This window comes from Ranitomeya imitator, chromosome 10 (genome assembly GCF_032444005.1).
Source record: "Ranitomeya imitator isolate aRanImi1 chromosome 10, aRanImi1.pri, whole genome shotgun sequence".
Taxonomy (NCBI): domain Eukaryota; kingdom Metazoa; phylum Chordata; class Amphibia; order Anura; family Dendrobatidae; genus Ranitomeya; species Ranitomeya imitator.
Genome location: NC_091291.1, coordinates 103,445,070 through 103,459,155, shown reverse-complemented (window position 1 = coordinate 103,459,155; position 14,086 = coordinate 103,445,070). Strand labels below are relative to the sequence as shown.

The 14,086-nt window shown below is 45.4% G+C and overlaps 1 protein-coding gene across 1 annotated transcript in view; it reads right to left on the bottom strand.

Moving 5' to 3' along the window:
* Positions 1-14,086, bottom strand: part of NPHP4 (nephrocystin 4) — a 292,383-nt gene that overhangs the window by 199,417 nt on the left and 78,880 nt on the right. Inside the window, exon 9 of the mRNA XM_069742453.1 lies at positions 10,433-10,559. Coding sequence (XP_069598554.1) covers positions 10,433-10,559 — 127 coding nt within the window. The remainder of the gene's footprint in view (positions 1-10,432; positions 10,560-14,086) is intronic.

The window sequence follows — 14,086 nt, the reverse complement described above, 5'->3', positions numbered from 1 at the left end:
AGGTTTCTTCCCCTAAGTTTAAGCCTCGGTTTATTGGTCCTTATAAGATTTCTGAAATTATCAATCCGGTGTCTTTTCGTTTGGCTCTTCCAGCCTCTTTTGCCATTCATAATGTTTTCCATAGATCTTTGTTGCGGAGATATGTGGTGCCCGTTGTTCCCTCGGTTGATCCTCCTGCCCCGGTGTTGGTTGAGTGAGAGTTGGAATATGAGGTTGAGAAAATTTTGGATTCTCGTTTTTCGAGGCGGAGGCTTCAGTATCTTGTCAAGTGGAAGGGTTATGGCCAGGAGGATAATTCTTGGGTTGTTGCCTCCGATGTCCATGCCGACGATTTGGTTCGTGCTTTTCACTTGGCTCGTCCGGATCGGCCTGGGGGCTCTGGTGAGGGTTCGGTGACCCCTCCTCAAGAGGGGGGGGGTACTGTTGTGAATTCCGCTCTTGGGCTCCCTCCGGTGGTTGTAAGTGGCACTTTTGTGAGTTCTGCTCTTGGGCTCCCTCCGGTGGTTTTAAGTGGTATGGCTGCTCCTTGGATTTAGCAGTCTGCAGCTGTTTCCACTGATTGTCTTTCTGCTCGGCTATTTTTGCCTGGCTCTTTCCTTCAGCCAGTGCCACTTGTCAGTGGTTCCTGGTTGGATTCACATCTCTTTTGGATTTCCCTGTTATCCTGACCAGTTCAGCAAAGTTAAGTCCTTGCTTGCTCTTTTCTGTCCACAGGTTGTGGACTTATCCGTTCTGTGCTTTCTAGGTTTTGTCCAGCTTGTCAGTATGAATTAATTCAGTGAAGCTGGAAGCTCTGGGAAGCAGATTTACCCTCCACACCTTTAGTCAGGTGTGGAGATTTTTGTAAACTCCGTGTGGATTTTTTGTAGTGTTTTATACTGAACGCACAGTATTCCATCCTGTCCTATCTATCTAGCTAGACTGGCCTCCTGTGCTACATCCTGGATTCATTCTGTGTATGTCTTTTCTCTCTCCACTCACAGTCATTACTTGTGGGGGGCTATCTATTCTTTGGGGATTTTCTCTGAGGCAAGATAGTTTTCCTGTTTCTATCTTTAGGGGTAGTTAGTTCTCAGGCTGTGACGAGGTGCCTAGGGAGTGTCAGGAGCATCCCACGGCTACTTCTAGTGTTGTGTTGAGCTTAGGGACTGCGGTCATTACAGGTACCACTTCCTTCAGAGCTCGTCCCATGTTGCTCCTAAACCACCAGATCATAACAGACAGGTAACACCTCTATACACAGCTCTGTATATCACGGTTTTCCCCTTGCCCATCTTAGCTTTACACACGCAAATTATATGCATCCATACAAAAGATACGATCTGAGTGTCACGCACAGTGTAGGAAAGACTAAGTGCAACACAAAGGGATGAGAGGAAGGAAGCCCAACACTGGGGAAGTGGGGAGTGGAGACCCCTAAGCGGATTGAACGTCATCCTGTCTGCCCTAAGCGTCCCTATATAGGTTCCGCACCTATCGCCAAGCAAGATACCTAAACGTTGCCTGACCCTAGCAGTAAGCCCTGCTTAGGGAAGGACGGGGTGGCGCGGGTCCATCCTCGCTATAACTAAAGACAGATGGGATAGACAAACAAGGGGAAAACTTAGCCTGAGTTGACAGAGAGAACCACAGATGTCCTCCATACACCAAAGAGGAAGATAGGAGACCGCTATAGCTCCACGCCTCAACAGTGGGAAATGGAAATATCATCGGCAACTCCAAGCAACAAGCTGGGAGTCTATAAACACCCCAGTCTAGGTGTGTCCATTAAAGCTGGGGGAGGTTGCCACTGGGTCCTAAAGTCAGAAGGACTAGGAAGGAGTCTGTAAAGCCAAGCGCAGAGGCCTTCTGCAGCCAGATCCAGTGCGACTGTCTGCAGCCTCTGACACACCCGTGACACTGAGTCAGTCTATTGCTGCTAATGTACATGTAAATTTCCTGAAAGAAAAGGAAGTATGGGGTCGGGTCTTGAATTGCCCTAGTGGATAGTGTGAAAACTGGAAAAAAAATGTTTTAATAAATACTGATCGAGAGCACTCGGCATGGGAAACCATTAAATTTAAAACTTTTACTAAGATATATTAAAAATACTCAAAATCACAAAAAAGGTCTAAAAGCAAGTAACACTTATGACAAACATACTGAAAAGTGCCCATGATGACAATAGTCCACATAAAAAAAATGGAGAGCTCTCACCCGTGTCCATAGAGATCAGTAATATAGGATGACTCTGGAGGAAGAGGAAGGGAATACCTTGGTCCTTATTGTCGCCTGTCCTGACCCATGTGAATGGCTCCCGCCCTAACACAGGCATTACCCAAGTAATGTTCTAATAGTAATGAACCCCAAACATTTCCTATGCATTTTGGCCTTTTTGCATAGGCCTCCTCAGGGTAAATATAGCAAGGGGTGAATATATATAGAAATAGATGACTTGAGGAGTGCAGTGGCACTAAACTCAAAGGGGCATAAGGGTCTCACCTAACATGTGCTTGATAGCAAATAGGCTGTGCGTCAATATTGATGAGGACTATGCAAAAAGGCCGAAACGCGTAGGGAATGTTTTGGATTCATTACTATGAGGACATCACTTGGGTACTGCCCGTCACATGGATCAGGATAGGTAGCAATAGGCACTAAGGTATTCCCTTCTACATCTAGAGTTGTCCTATATTACTGATCCCTACGGACACGGGTGAGATCTCTCCATTCTTTTATATGCACTGTTGTCGTCATTGGGACTTTTCGATATAATGTTCGTCATAAGTGTTTCTTGCTTTAAGACCGTTTTTGTGATTGTGAGTATTATTAATGCTTCTTCGTAAAAGTTAAGTTTCATGGTTTCCCATGCTGAGTACTTGCAATTACCTTAGGGAGTCAGGGTAGCATTATCTACAGTTACCACTACAGCTTTGGTAAATGCTGATATTAAACATAAAATTAAAAAAGGTTTGTTTTTACTTTTAATTAAATGTAACATATAAACCAAAAATTAAACAGTGGGTACATTTCTGATGACTCGCTCCCTTTAACAGAAAGCAGAAAATTTACAGCAAGATGAGGGCAATCACACTAACTAACCGGGACAAGAAGATGAAGAAGGACATTGGTCACAAGCAACTTACAAGACACCGAATTCCCAGTCTCCCTGTCTGTTTCTCAAGACTGGAGGAAGAACTTTCTGAACTTTATAAACTTATGACACAGGATGAACTTACAATTTCAGCTACAGCCACATTTTTGGGGAATATAAAATGTATTCAATATTAAATGGACAAAGACTAATGTCCTATTAACACCAGACAAGTACAAACACTGGTTATTTTAAGGAAAGCATAGAAAGCCGGCACAAACCCTTACACAGCATTATGTGGCCAGTGTATTACCCTGGACAAAGCACACAATGACTGGGGCTTTTCTTAATGTGAGCAATTAGCCTGCAAAATGCCAGTTTCCAAAAACCTCAGCATGTTCTGCGGATCACTGGGAGTCTCCTGGTACTTACACAGCACTTGACTCAAATAAAAGAATCCCCATGGACCATCTGCATTAGGTACTTCGGCATAGACACATCCAGTTCCCATGGGGAAGGGGTTGTTTCTATAAAATCAAAGGATAAAATATAGTCTCATTTTGTGGGTGCCATGTTGGCCATTGTTTCTCATTTCCTAGGATTTTGCTGCAACCTATGGTTCAGCTGAAACGGACTTAGCAGTCCCCTCTAAGGGAGTCTTGTCATTCGGGTTCAAACTCGAGTTTTAGAAAAAGTCCCTGGAAGAACAGAAGAAGAGGCAAGATCTGGCAAATGCTGAAGAACAGAAGAGGCAAGATGTGGCAAAGGCTGAAGAACAGAAGAGGCAAGATGTGGCAAAGGCTGAAGAACAGAAAAGGCAAGATGTGACAAAGGCTGAAGAACAGAAGAGGCAAGATGTGGCAAAGGCTGAAGAACAGATGAGGCAAGATGTGGCAAAGGCTGAAGAACAGAAGAGGCAAGATGTGACAAAGGATGAAGAACAGAAAAGGCAAGATGTGGCAAAGGCTGAAGAACAGAAAAGGCAAGATGTGACAAAGGCTGAAGAACAGAAGAGGCAAGATGTGGCAAAGGCTTAAGAACAGATGAGGTAAGATGTGGCAAAGGCAGAAGAACAGAAGAAGCAAGATGTGGCAAAGGCTGAAGAACAGAAGAGGCAAGATGTGACAAAGGATGAAGAACAGAAAAGGCAAGATGTGGCAAAGGCTGAAGAACAGAAAAGGCAAGATGTGGCAAAGGCTGAAGGACAGACTAGGCCAGATCTGGCAAATGCTGAAGAACAAAAGAGGCAAGATGTGGCAAATGCTGGAGAACAAAAGAGGCAAGATGTGGCAAAGGCTGGAGAAGAGAAGAGGCAAGATGTGACAAAGGCTGAAGAACAGAAGAGGCAAGAAGTGGCAAAGGCTGAAGAACAGAAGAGGCAAGATGTTGCAAAGGCTGAAGAACAGAAGAAGCAAGATGTGGCAAAGGCTGAAGAACAGAAGAAGCAAAATGTGGCAAAGGCTGAAGAACAGAAGAGGCAAGATGTGGCAAAGACAAGAACAGAAGAGGCAAGATGTGGCAAAGGCTGAAGAACAGAAGAGGCAAGATGTGGCAAAGACAAGAACAGAAGAGGCAAGATGTGGCAAAGGCTGAAGAACAGAAGAGGCAAGATGTGGCAAAGGCTGAGGGACAGAAGAGGCAAGATGTGGCAAAGGCTGAAGAATAGAAGAAGCAAGATGTGGCAAAGACTGAAGAACAGAAGAGGCAAGAAGTGGCAAAGGCTGAAGAACAGAAGAGGCAAGATGTTGCAAAGGCTGAAGAACAGAAGAAGCAAGATGTGGCAAAGGCTGAAGAACAGAAGAAGCAAAATGTGGCAAAGGCTGAAGAACAGAAGAGGCAAGATGTGGCAAAGACAAGAACAGAAGAGGCAAGATGTGGCAAAGGCTGAAGAACAGAAGAGGCAAGATGTGGCAAAGACAAGAACAGAAGAGGCAAGATGTGGCAAAGGCTGAAGAACAGAAGAGGCAAGATGTGGCAAAGGCTGAGGGACAGAAGAGGCAAGATGTGGCAAAGGCTGAAGAATAGAAGAAGCAAGATGTGGCAAAGACTGAAGAACAGAAGAGGCAAGATGTGGCAAAGACTGAAGAACAGAAGAGGCAAGATGTGGCAAAGGCTGAAGAACAGAAGAGGGAAGATGTGGCAAAGGCTGAAGAATAGAAGAAGCAAGATGTGGCAAAGGCTGAAGAACAGAAGAGGCAAGATGTGGCAAAGGCTGAAGAACAGAAGAGGCAAGATGTGGCAAAGGCTGAAGAATAGAAGAAGCAAGATGTGACAAAGGCTGAAGAACAGAAGAAGCAAGATGTGGCAAAGGCTGAAGAACAGAAGAGGCAATATGTGGCAAAGGCTGAAGAACAGAAGAGGCAAGATGTGGCAAAGGCTGAAAAACAGAAGAAGCAAGATGTGGCAAAGGCTGAAGAACAGAAGAGGCAAGATGTGGCAAAGACAAGAACAGAAGAGGCAAGATGTGGCAAAGGCTGAAGAACAGAAGAAGCAAAATGTGGCAAAGGCTGAAGAACAGAAGAGGCAAGATGTGGCAAAGACAAGAACAGAAGAGGCAAGATGTGGCAAAGGCTGAAGAACAGAAGAGGCAAGATGTGGCAAAGACAAGAACAGAAGAGGCAAGATGTGGCAAAGGCTGAAGAACAGAAGAAGCAAAATGTGGCAAAGGCTGAAGAACAGAAGAGGCAAGATGTGGCAAAGACAAGAACAGAAGAGGCAAGATGTGGCAAAGGCTGAAGAACAGAAGAGGCAAGATGTGGCAAAGACAAGAACAGAAGAGGCAAGATGTGGCAAAGGCTGAAGAACAGAAGAGGCAAGATGTGGCAAAGGCTGAGGGACAGAAGAGGCAAGATGTGGCAAAGGCTGAAGAATAGAAGAGGGAAGATGTGGCAAACGCTGAAGAATAGAAGAAGCAAGATGTGGCAAAGGCTGAAGAACAGAAGAGGCAAGATGTGGCAAAGGCTGAAGAACAGAAGAGGCAAGATGTGGCAAAGGCTGAGGGACAGAAGAGGCAAGATGTGGCAAAGGCTGAAGAATAGAAGAAGCAAGATGTGACAAAGGCTGAAGAACAGAAGAAGCAAGATGTGGCAAAGGCTGAAGAACAGAAGAGGCAATATGTGGCAAAGGCTGAAGAACAGAAGAGGCAAGATGTGGCAAAGGCTGAAAAACAGAAGAAGCAAGATGTGGCAAAGGCTGAAGAACAGAACAGGCAATATGTGGCAAAGGCTGAAGAACAGAAGAGGCAAGATGTGGCAAAGGCTGAAGAACAGAAGAGGCAATATGTGGCAAAGGCTGAAGAACAGAAGAGGCAAGATGTGACAAAGGCTGAAGAACAGAAGAAGCAAGATCTGGCAAAGGCTGAAGAAAAAATCCAGGGATTGATCTGAGTCTAAATTTTAAAGGGACGCAGGTAATTGCATGTTTGCTGGGATGAAGCCAAGTGTGAGCATGTAAACAGACGACAGACGCCGCACAGGAGCAGTGCAGCGATGGGACAGAACAGATTTTAACTCTTTGATGGCAAATCTAAAATCATAATTCTTGATTATAAACCAGACAGTGGTGACAAAAAGATGAATTAAAGAAGCATTTCCCTCAACAAAGTTTTTATCCTCTTAATATGTTGCAGTCATCATATTATATAGCACAGTGTACTTACAATTGCTCATTTTGCCTTTCTATCCAGATAATTCTCTTTTTTATGTTCTATGCAGAAATAGGAAGTCTCTTTTCCCTGCAGAAACCATACCCTCTTCACCTCCTGACCTAGGTACCCTGCTCCTCCCCCTGCCAGGGACTTTTGCAGTGACTTATGACTGATACAGAGAAAATTGACCTCCTTTCTCTATATAGAGCTTAGAAGGATGCAGCTCGCCAGTTTTTCATCACAAGAGGTCTTTGACCTAATGAACAAGAGAATAATTAGCTGGGTAGAGAGGCAAAATGAGCAATTGTAAGTACACAATGCTATATACTATGATGCCTGCAATGTGTTAAAAGGATACAAATTGATGGGAGTGCGTCTTTAAGAAAGACTGATGTGATGAATAAATCCCATGCATAATATTTTGGAAAGATTATACATTACACACAATTACATAAGATAATGGGATTCCTGCAACTATGTGATGCTACGGACAGGTCAGTCAGAGACAACTATTAGTGGTGGAGCCACTTCTAAGTCATCCTATATGGGTTGTGAGAACATGAGAAGAGTTGTGTGTGCATTTGTAACCAGTTACACCCCATAGGCTGTTACATGCAGTGTATAAGAGAAAAATAGTAATAGGACCACATAAGGGCACAGAAACCGGACAGCGCTGCCAAGTACAATGAGCAATAGCAGAGAACAGGCTGTGTTTACTCTTAAAATGAATGATGCAAAGACAATTTGTAAATTGAGGCAAAATGTTACTGTTTTGTCCAAGAAGGCACATGAACTTGGTGGATACTACATAGTATGAGGCACAGAAACTTTGCGGTTAATACGCAATATGACTCACAGAAGCTTGGTGGTTACTACTCAGTAGGATGCATGAAAGCTTGGTGGTTACTACTCAGCAGGAGGCACAGAATCTTGGTGGTTACTACTCAGAAGGGTACACAGACGCTTGGTGGTTAATACTCAGTATGAGGGACAGACGCTTTGTGGTTAGTACTCAGTATGAGGCACAGACACTTGCTTGTTACTACTCAGTATGAGGTACAGTCACTTGCTTGTTACTACTCAGTATGATGAACAGAGGCGTGGTGGTTACTACTCAGTATGAGGCAGACACTTGCTCGTTACTACTCAGTATGAGGCACAGAGGCTTGGTGGTTACTACTCAGTATGAGGCACAGACACTTGCTCGTTACTACTCAGTATGAGGCAGACGCTTGCTGGTTACTACTCAGTATGAGGCACAGACACTTGCTCGTTACTACTCAGTATGAGGCACAGACACTTGCTCGTTACTACTCAGTATGAGGCAGACCCTTGCTGGTTACTACTCAGTATGAGGCACAGACACTTGCTCGTTACTACTCAGTATGTGGCACAGACACTTGCTGGTTACTACTCAGTATGTGGCACAGACACTTGCTCGTTACTACTAAATATGAGACACAGACGCTTGGTGATTACTACTCAATATGAGGCACAGAAACCCAGACAGTTACTACTCCGTATAAGCACAGAAGCTATACGAACGTTGCTGTTTTGGTACTATAAACAGTCTTTAATTGAAAAATTCAACAGAAATGAGCTCTGCGGTTTTTATCACAGTTATGGGCTTACAACCAAGTAACTAAGAAGGGCAAACCACTATCCTTTATACGGACAATGCGTGACATGTTAATCTACATGCATCTACATCATGTCACGACAGGCCCTCCTTTACAAAGACCCCATGACAGCAGTCTTCAGAAATTTGGCATGACAGCAGATTTCCTCAAGCGCCGTATCACCTGTCTAGTAGGAGACTTTCAGCACTGACAATTAAAGGGAACCTGTCACCCCCACAATCGAAGATGAGCTAAGCCCACCATCATCAGGGGCTTATCTACAGCATTCTGGAATGCTGTAGATAAGCTCCCGATGTAACCTGCAAGATGAGAAAAAGAGGTTAGATTATACTCACCCAGGGGCAGTCCCGATACGATGGGCGTCGCGGTCCGGGGCCTCCCACCTTCTTACCATGACAGCCTCTTCTTGTATTCACACTGCGGCTCCGGCGCAGGTGTACTTTGTCTGACCTGTTGAGGGCAGAGCAAAGTACTGCAGTGCGCAGGCGCTGGGCCTCTGACCTTTCCCGGCGCCTGCACACTGCAGTACTTTGCTCTGCCCTCATCAGGGCAGACAAAGTACGCCTGCGCCGGAGCCGCAGCGTGAAGACAAGAAGAGGATGTCATCGTAAGAACATGGGAAGCCCCAGACCAGACCGCAGCAGGACCGCCCCTGGGTGAGTATAATCTAACCTTTTTCTCATCTTTCAAGATACAGAATGCTGTAGATAAGCCCCTGATGCCGGTGGGCTTACCTCATATACGCTTTTGGGGGTGACAGAGTCCCTTTAAAATGAGAAAGTACCACTTAGCTCAGTGTAAAAAAAAATATATAGAATAATAATAATAACAATAATAATAATAACAACACACACACACCTTAGAAAAATGCAACAAAATGCACAATAAACAGCTAAAACTACATTATCAACATCAATATACTAGGGGCAAGACAAAGGCTACACTGCACATCCTTACACATATGCTACAATCAGATTATTATAGTTGCTTTATTTCTTATTTTATAAAAGCCGACTATATATCGCAGAGATAAGATTTTCAAAAATTCCCCCCCCCCCAAATAAAAAGGATTCTTCTTCTCCTGTTAAATAAAGCACAGCTTTTGCGCTTGTTTTTTGGCTAATTTTGTGTGTTTTGTACCATTTCGCTAGGAAAGAAGCCTTTTTTTCTGCTTCTTTGCGCCAAAATCATAAACTGCGTGCAACATTTTGATTAAATGGTCACAATAAAACGTCAGCCAATACCATAACACAAAAAAAACAAGAAATTTTAAAAAATGCAAATTATGAAACGAGGCTTTAATGTTGTTTAGAAAGTCAGAAACAACTATTGAAAGTCAACTGGATATATATATCTGGAGACATTATACACTTTGTTGTGTTTGTAAAACTAGTCAAGAATAATGAAAGATTGGCAAACCTTATTTTCTACAGTACTGGAAAAGGTGATTGTGTCAGCCAGATCATGACGGCTGTCCAAGGATTACTCCCCTCTTCACAGATGGGTATTGTTGGATAGTTCTTGTAAAAACAAGCACTTTTACAACATACTACTATAATTTTTAACCGTTCTTGAGATATTAATATTCATCTATTGGTTACAGCTCATTGCCAAGGTGACCGACTATCTCCGCTGTTTAGATGAACATGCACAGTGCTCACAAGCTCTTTTCTATTGAGCTTGTAAGCACTGCTTTGAAGCTGGCTGAGATCGCGGGAGCATCGTAATTCTGGCCAGCTTCTGCACAGTGACTACAAGTCAGATAGCAGCAGTGGTCGGTTTCCTAGGCAACAAGAAGTAAACAAAAGAAAAATGTTAATATCTCTGGAACGGCTGCAAATTTTAACAAACAAAAGGTTGTAAAGTTATCCAACAATATACATATATGAAGATGGGAATACAATTTAAAGGAGTTCACACACAGTTACTAGGGTCTCCTGGATAAAGAGAAGACATGATAATGCTATTTGATTGATCTATTGTAGTACTGGTCATATAATCCGGTTATTAAGATATTGAAAATAATAAAAAGAATGCTTCAGTTATCGAAAACGATGCAGGAAGTCGCAGTACCTTGCTGCTGACTCCACTGGGTAAGCAGAAGACATATTCCAGCTGAAACACTATGGAGAATCCAGGGTCACCGACCATCTCCGGAAGACGTATGCGGCTCCTTAATACCAGGGCTTGAGTGGAGGAGCTGACAGGAGAACAAATGTTATTTTATGTCACTGTCTGAAGTCCAGGACAAGGGCGATACAGTGATTTACGGATGCTTTCCTGTAGTGATCGGGGGGCTGAAGATCCCCGCGGAGACAGCACTACGGCTAATCTATGTCTTATAGCAAAGGCCAAAGGGATTTCACAGTGCTATCGTACATTTAAAGGTAGGAAAAAAAACAGACTCCGCTGCATTATAAGATTTTATAAGAGAGAGAAGTAAAGAGAGAGAGCTATAAAACAAGAAAGAGCAGGAAAAAAAGAGAGAAATAGAGCGAGAGATATAAAGAGAAAGAAAGAGGAGATACAAACAGAAAAAGACAAAGAGAAAGATATATAAAAAGAGATAAAAATATATACACAACGAGAAGGAGATATAGAAAACGATTATACATACATATACACACACATTATATATATATATATATATATATATATATATATATATATATACACATACAGTACAGAGAAAGAGCAAAAAGACAACAGAGAAAGAGAGAAAGAAAGAGCAAGAAAGGGAGCGGGAAAGAATGGGAATGGGAAAGAGTGAGAAAGGAAGACAGCGAGAAAAAAAAGATTGAGAAAGAAAGAGCGAGAATGATGAAGAGAGAGCGAGAAAGAGCATGTCAGAGCGAAAGAGTGCAAAAGAGAGCACAAAAGATAAGAGTGCAAAACAGAGAGCGCTATGAGATAAATAGATATACATTAGTGATGAGCGAATATACTCGTTACTCGAGATTTCTCGCGCACGCTCGGGGGTCCTCCGAGTATTTTTTAGTGCTCGGAGATTTAGTTTTTATTGCCGCAGCTGAATGATTTACATCCGTTAGCCAGCATAGGTACATGTGGGGATTCCCTAGCAACCAGGAAACCCCCACATGTACTTATGCTGGCTAACAGATGTAAATCATTCAGCTGCGGCAAGAAAAACTAAATCTCTGAGCACTAAAAAAATACTCGGAGGATCGCCGAGCGTGCGCGAGAAATCTCGAGTAACGAGTATATTCGCTCATCCTTAATAAAGATTTAAATGCTAAGGTATGAGTTAAGAGAAAATTCCCCTCTAATAGGCTCACAGACTGGAGGCGTCTTCCTCGCCAATTCTGCCCATTTCATGGGAAACCCAATGACCTCAATGGAAGCCATGCTTCATTCCATTCTCATCTAGCGGTCTATCACTTTAAAACAGAGGGGGGCGCTGTGACTGTAAAGGGGTTGTACAAATCAAACAATCCCCTTAAAAGGAATTGCTCTCGTTCAGATAAACGCCATAATCATAAAACTTTATTCATCACAGGAATCAAAATACTTTCTTGTCCCTAATGAATGGCAGACATTCCTCTATATTTCTCTGCCAGCAAGTTTTTAATCTGAGAGCAAAATAATGTAAAGACAGAGACCCTGACTCCAGGGATGAATCACATACTGGGCTACTTGCTGTAGTTTTGATAAAATCACTGTTTTATTAGCAGCAGATTATGCCTAGGGGCAGGGGCGGATTACCAGAGGGTCAATATGGGCGGTAGCCCAGGGCCCAGTGGTCTGGGGGGGGCCTGGGCTGCCACACAGATTGACCCTCCACTAATCGTCTGTGTCTGTGAATGCCCACCGCCGGGCCGGCATGTATGTGCCCCCGGATCCGGTGGGCAGAGAGAGGGGGCCCGCATCGGGCCCCTTCTCATCTGCTCACCGGGCCCTTTCCGGCGCTGCGGCGGTTTCCTATTGATGTGCGGGCGCGCGCCCGCACATCAATAGTTAACAACAACAGCCGCCAGCCAATTGGAGGCTGGCAGCTGATGTCGGCCGCAGCGCACACGTCACCGGCGTCTGACGTCATTGTCAGTCGCCGGCGAGTGTGCACTGCTGGAAGGAGCTCGCCGCCTGGAGCGCGGACAGGTGAGGAGACTGTTTTTTTTTTTTTGTTTTTTTGATAAGCTAACGGACACACTGGGGGGCAATGCTGGAGGACACACTGGGGCAATGCTGGAGAACACACTGGGGCAATGCTGGAGGACACACTGGGGGGCAATGCTGGAGGACACACTGGGGCAATGCTGGAGACACTGGGGCAGATTGCTGGAGGACACACTGGGGGCAATACTGGAGACACTGGGGCAGATTGCTGGAGGACACACTGGGGGCAATACTGGAGACACTGGGGCAGATTGCTGGAGGACACACTGGGGGCAATACTGGAGACACTGGGGCAGATTGCTGGAGGACACACTGGGGGCAATACTGGAGACACTGGGGCAGATTGCTGGAGGACACACTGGGGGCAATACTGGAGACACTGGGGCAGATTGCTGGAGGACACACTGGGGGCAATACTGGAGACACTGGGGCAGATTGCTGGAGGACACACTGGGGGCAATACTGGAGACACTGGGGCAGATTGCTGGAGGACACACTGGGGGCAATACTGGAGACACTGGGGCAGATTGCTGGAGGACACACTGGGGGCAATACTGGAGACACTGGGGCAGATTGCTGGAGGACACACTGGGGGCAATACTGGAGACACTGGGGCAGATTGCTGGAGGACACACTGGGGGCAATACTGGAGACACTGGGGCAGATTGCTGGAGGACACACTGGGGGCAATACTAGAGACACTGGGGCAGATTGCTGGACACACTTTCTGGGGGCAATGCTGGACACACTGGGGGCAATATGCTGGACACACTGGGGGCAATATGCTGGACACACTGGGGGCAATATGCTGGACACACTGGGGGCAATATGCTGGACACACTGGGGGCAATATGCTGGACACACTGGGGGCAATATGCTGGACACACTGGGGGCAATATGCTGGACACACTGGGGGCAATATGCTGGACACACTTGGGGTAATATGCTGGACACACTGGCGCAATGCAGGACATACTGTGGCAGATTGCTGGACACACTGGGGGTAATATGCTGGACACACTGGGGCAGATTGCTGGACACACTGGGGCAGATTGCTGGACACACTGGGGGCAATGCTGGACACTGGGGCACATTGCTGGACACACTGGGGGCAATATGCTGGAGTCAGACACTGGGACAGATTGCTGGTCACACTGGGGCAATGCTGGACACACTGGGGCAGATTGCTGTACACACTGGGGCAGATTGCTGGACACACTGGGGCAGATTGCTGGACACACTGGGGCAGATTGCTGGACACACTGGGGCAGATTGCTGGACACACTGGGGCAGATTGCTGGACACACTGGGGCAGATTGCTGGACACACTGGGGGCAATGCTGGACACTGGGGCAGATTGCTGGACACTGTCTGGGGGCAATGCTGGACACACTGGGGCAATATGCTGGACATTCTGGGGCAGATTGCTGGACACACTGGGGGTAATATGCTAGACACACTGGGGCAGATTGCTGGACACACTGGGGGTAATATGCTGGACACACTGGGGGTAATATGCTGGACACACTGGGGGTAATATGCTGGACACACTGGGGGTAATATGCTGGATACACTGGGGCAGATTGCTGAACA